At 45.1% G+C, this 5,784-nt stretch overlaps 1 protein-coding gene across 1 annotated transcript; it reads left to right on the top strand.

Moving 5' to 3' along the window:
* The first annotated feature begins 4,055 nt into the window (after positions 1-4,055).
* LOC147083989 (uncharacterized) lies at positions 4,056-5,574 on the top strand. The gene has a single exon (XM_085979987.1). The coding sequence runs from the start codon at positions 4,235-4,237 to the stop codon at positions 5,348-5,350; it is 1,116 nt and encodes a 371-aa protein (XP_085836113.1). The 5' UTR covers positions 4,056-4,234; the 3' UTR covers positions 5,351-5,574.
* Positions 5,575-5,784: the final 210 nt, after the last annotated feature.

The following is a 5,784-nucleotide window of genomic DNA, read 5'->3' as shown; positions in this document are numbered from 1 at the left end:
CATGCTCCTATTTACTCTATCAAAACCCTTCCTGTTTTGAACACCTCTATTAAATCTCCGCTGCACCTTCTCTGCTCCAAGGAGAACAATCCCAGCTTCTCCAGTCTCTCCACATAACTGAAATCCTCTGTGTATTTGTCGTGGTGCAGCAGGCTATAGCAAACAGCTTTCTTAAGAACATAAGAAATAGGAGCAGGAGCAGGCCATTCGGCCCTTCGAGCCTGCTCCGCCATTCAATAAGATCATGGCTGATCTTCTACCTCATCTCCACCTTCCCGCCCAATCCCCATATCCCTTGATTCCCCATGAGTCCAAAAATCTATCGATCTCAGCCTTGATTATACTCAATGACTGAGCCTCCACAGCCCTCTGGGGCAGAGAATTCCAAAGATTCACCACCCTCTGAGTGAAGAAATTTCTCCTCATCTCAGTCCTAAATGGCCGACCCCTTATTCTGAGACTGTGACCCCTGGTTCTAGACTCCCCAGCCAGGGGAAACAGTCTCCCAGCATCTACCCTGTCAAGCCCTGTAAGAATTGTAGATGTTTCAATGAGATCACCTCTCATTCTTCAAAATTCCTGGGAATATAGGCCCAGTCTCCTCAATCTCTCCTCATAGGTCAATCCCCCCATCCCAGGAATCAGTCTGGTGAACCTTTGTTGCACTCCCTCTAAGGCAAGTATATCCTTCCTTAGGTAAGGAGACCAAAACTGTACACAATACTCCAGGTGTGGTCTCACCAAGGCCCTATATAATTGCGGTAAGACTTTACTCTTATACTCCAATCCTTTTGTAATAAAGACTAACATACCATTTGCTTTCCTAATTGCTTGCTGCACCAACGTGTTAAGATGAGAAATGATAAAGGCAAGAAGTCACTTGTGGGAGTGGTGTACAGGCCCCCTGACAGTAACCACACGGTAGGATGGAGTATAAAGGAAGAAATAATGGGAGCTTGTCAGAAAGGTATGGCTATAATCATGGGGGATTTTAATCTACATATAGACTGGAAAAATCAGATGGGCAAAGGGAGCCTAGATGAGGAGTTCATAGAATGTTTTTGGGATAGTTTCTTATAACAGCACGTTCTGGAGCCAACCAGAGAGCAGGCTATACTAGACCTGGTATTGTGCAACGAGATAGGATTAATTAATGACTTCATAGTGAAGGCGCCCCTAGGTAGCAGCGATCAGAATATGATTGAATTTTACATTCAGTTTGAGGGAGAGACGAGTGGGTCCAAGACTAGTATTTTAAACTTAAATAAGGGCAATTACGAGGGCATGAAAGCAGAGCGAGCTAAAGTGAACAGGCAAATTAGGTTAAGGGAGAGGTCAGTAGAGTTGCAGTGGCAGACATTTAAGGGGATATTTCAGAATACACAGAATAGATACATTCCAACGAGAAAGAAAAATTCCAAGGGGAGGACCCACCATCCGTGGTTAACTAAAAAAGTTAAAGATAGTATCAGACTTAAAGAAAAAGCATATAATTGTGCAAAGATGGCTGGCAGGTCAGAAGATTGGACAGAATATAAAAAACAGCAAAGAATGACTAAAAGATTAATAAGGAGAGAAAAATGAGAGTACCAGAGAAAGCTAGCTAGAAATATAAACACAGATAGTAAGAGTTTCTATAGATATTTAAAAAAAAGAGTTAACAAAGTGAGCGTTGGTCCTATAGAAAGTGAGTCTGGGGAATTAATAATGGAAAATAAGGAGATGGCAGTTGAATTGAACAGGTATTTTGCATCGGTCATCACTATAGAGGATTCAAGTAACATCCCAGAAATAACTGTAAATCAGGAAATGGAAGGGAGGGAGGAACTCGAGAAAATTACAATCACCAGGGAAGTGGTACTGAGCAAATTGTTGGAGCTGTGGGCTGACAAGTCCCCGGGGCCTGATGGACTTCATCCTAGGGTCTTAAAAGAAGTGGCTAGTGAGATAGTTGATGCGTTGGTTTTAATTTTCCAAAATTCCCTAGATTCGGGGAAGGTTCCATTAGATTGGAAAATAGTGAATGTAACTCCTTTATTCAAAAAGGGAGGGAGACAGAAAGCAGGAAACTACAGGCCAGTTAGCTTAACATCTGTCATCGGGAAGATGTTAGAAGCTATTATTAAAGACGTTATAGCAGGGCACTTGGAAAAGTTCACGGTAATCAGGCAGAGTCAACATGGTTTTGTGAAAGGGAAATCATGTTTAACCAATTTATTGGAGTTCTTTGAGGAAGTAACATGTGCTGTGGATAAAGGGGAACCGGTGGATGTACTGTACTTAGATTTCCAGAAGGCATTTGATAAGGTGCCACATCAAAGACTATTGCGGAAAATAAAAGCTCATGGTGTAGGGAGTAACATATTGGCATGGCTAGAAGATTGGCTAGCTAATAGGAAACAGAGAGTAGGCATAAATGGGTCATTTTCTGGTTGGCAAGATGTAACGAGTGGTGTGCCACAGGGATCAGTGCTGGGACCTCAACTTTTTACAATTTATATAAATGACTTGGATGAAGGGACCGAAGGCATGGTTGCTAAATTTACTGATGACACAAAGATAGGTAAGAAAGTAAATTGTGAAGAGGACATAAGGAGGCTACAAAGGGATATAGATAAGTTAAGTGAGTGGGCAAAGATCTGGCAAATGGAGTATAATGTGGGAAAATGTGAAGTTGTCCATTTTGGCAGGAAGAATAAAAAAGAAGCATATTATCTAAATGGTGAGAGATTGCAGAGCTCTGAGATGCAGAGGGATCTGGGTGTCCTAATGCATGAATCACAAAAGGTTAGTATTCAGGTACAACAAGTAATCAGGAAAGCTAATAGAATGTTATTGTTTATTGCGAGGGAAACTGAATACAAAAGTAGGGAGGTTATGCTTCAGTTATACAGGGCATTGGTGAGACCACATCTGGAGCACTGTGTACAGTATTGGTCTCCTTATTTAAGGAAGGATGTAAATGCATTGGAAGCAGTTCAGAGAAGGTTTACTAGACTAATACCTGGAATGGGCGGGTTGTCTTATGAGGAAAGGTTGGACAGGCTAGGCTTGTATCTGCTGGAGTTTAGAAGAGTAAGAGGTGACTTGATTGAAACATATAAGATCCTGAGGGGTCTGGACAGGGTGGATGTGGAGAGGATGTTTCCTCTTGTGGGAGAATCTAGAACTAGGGGTCACTGTTTAAAAATAAGGGGTCGCCCATTTAAGACAGAGATGAGGAGAAATTTTTTCTTACAGACGGTCGTGAGTACTTCGAACTCTTCCTCAGAGGGCGGTGGAAGCAGAGTCTTTGAATATTTTTAAGGCAGAGGTAGATAGATCCTTGATAAGCAAGGAGGTGAAAGGTTATCGGGGGTAGGTGGGAATGTGGAGTAATCAGATCAGCCATGATCTTATTGAATGGCGGAGCAGGCTCGAGGGGCCAAGTGACCTGCTCCTAATTTGTATGTTCGTATGTAACCTGTGCAGCAGCTGGGGCCTGAAAATCAGCTTCACTGCCCCTGGGCTCGGAAAGGGGGACATGAGGCAACATTCTCCCTCTTACCCCTTTCTACACTCCTTTTACAGGGTTTTAGAAGTGGAGCATTTACAGACAGGAAGCTCAGACCAAACATCACGTCAAGAACAGACAGAGCCGCTCGATTCATCAGGACCTGATTCAGTTGGTCCTCCAATCTGCTGGCACACCGAGTTCACACTAATGAGAGACCTTTTAAATGTTCTGAGTGTGGGAAGAGCTTCAAAATCTACAAGTACCTGAAGCAACTCCAGTGGCTACACACTGGGGAGAGCCCGTTCACCGGCCCCGTGTTCAAGAAGGGTTTCACTCAGTCATCCGCTCCGATGATACACCAGCAAGATCACACTAGGGAGAGACCTTTAACCCGCTCCGTGTGTGGGAAGCGATTAATTGCACCCTCCGTGCTGCTGAGACACCAGCTTGTCCACACCAATGAGAGACCGTTGACCTGCTCCGTGTTTTTGAAGCGATTCTCTCATTCTGCCACCCTCCTGAGACACCAGCTTGTTCACATTAAATGTTCTGACTGTGGGAAGAGCTTTAATAGGTCCCAGGATCTGAAGAGACACCAGCTGGAGAGAGCAGGAGAGATTCTGTTCACCTGCTCCGTGTGTGGGAAGAGATTCACTCGGTCCTCAAATCTGCTGGCACACCAGTGAGTTCACACTGGGGAGAGGCCAGTGAAACATTCTGACTGGGAAAAGCTTTCAAATGTCCCAGGAGCTGAAGAGACACCAGCTGGAGACAACAGGAAAGAGACCGTTCACCTGTTCCATGTCTGGGAAGGGATTCACTCAGCCATCAAACCTGTTGAGACACCAGCAATATCACACTGATGAGAGACCATTTAAATGTTCTGACTGTGGGAAGAGCTTTAAAACCTCTGGGGATCTGAAGAAACACCAGTTGGTCCATGCTGACTGTGGGATGAGCTTTAAAAGCTCCACGCATCTGAATGGACACCAGCGTGTTCACACCGGGGAGAGGCCATTCACCTGCTCCGTGTGTGGGAAGGGATTCACTCAGTCATCCCACCTGCTGCAACACCAGCGAGTTCACACCGATGAGAGACCATTTAAATGTTTTGACTGTGGGAAGTGGTTTAAAAGCTCCAGCAATTTGACTACACACCAGCGAGTTCACACTGATGAGAGACCATTTAAATGCTCTGACTGTGGTAAGAGCTTTAAAAGCTCCGGGCATCTGAATGGACACCAGCGTGTTCACACTGGGGAGAGGCCATTCACCTGCTCCGTGTGTGGGAAGGGATTCACTCGGTCATCCCACCTGCTGGAACACCAGCGAGTTCACACTGATGAGAGACCATTTAAATGCTCTGACTGTGGTAAGAGCTTTAAAAGCACCGGGGAGCTGAAGATACACCAGCGAGTTCACACTGATGAGAGACCATTTAAATGCTTTGACTGTGGTAAGAGGTTTAAAAGCACCGGGCATCTGAATGGACACCAGTGTGTTCACACCGGGGAGAGGCCATTCACCTGCTCAGTGTGTGGGAAGGGATTCACTCAGTCATCCCCCCTGCTGGCACACCAGCGAGTTCACACTGATGAGAGACCGTTTAAATGTTCTGACTGTGGGAAAAGGTTTAAAAGGTCCGGAGATCTGAAGGAACACCAGCGTACTCACACTGGGGAGAAGCTGTTCACCTGCTCCGTGTGTGGGAAGGGATTCACTCAGCCATCCAACATGCTGACACACCAGCGAGTTCACACTGATGAGAGACCATTTAAATGCTCTGACTGTGCTAAGAGCTTTAACAGCTCCGGGGAGCTGAAGAGACACCAGCGAGGTCACACTGTTCTGTAGCACAGGGCCCTGTAGACAGCTGGGGTGACATGAACGTGGAATGGATGAATGTTTTATAAATTTTTGTACTGCTGTTTAATCTTTCAATCTGTTATGGTGATGATTCCCTTCGATTGACTGTTGATGGTGTTACATAGAATGTACAGCACAGAAACAGGCCTTTCGGCCCAACTGGTCCATGCCGGTGTTTATACCCCACACCCACTCTACTTCAATTAACCCGATCAACATCTCCTCCCATTCCTTTCTCCCTCATGTGGCTTCCTCATTAATCCATCTGTGCTGTTCACCTCAACTACTCCCTGTGGTAGTGAGTTCCCCATTCTCACCATTCTCTGGGTAAAGACATTTCTCCTGAATTCATTACTCGATTTATTAGTGACTATTTTAAGTTTGTGGCCTCATAAATATGATGAGATTCTGTTAAGCTGACC

The sequence above is a fragment of the Somniosus microcephalus genome, unplaced genomic scaffold, assembly GCF_052327205.1.
Source record: "Somniosus microcephalus isolate GS21.2 unplaced genomic scaffold, FLI_Smic_1.0 scaffold10, whole genome shotgun sequence".
Taxonomy (NCBI): Eukaryota; Metazoa; Chordata; class Chondrichthyes; order Squaliformes; family Somniosidae; genus Somniosus; species Somniosus microcephalus.
The sequence above is the reverse complement of the archived record's forward strand: the minus strand, read 5'-3'. Positions and strand labels throughout refer to the sequence as shown.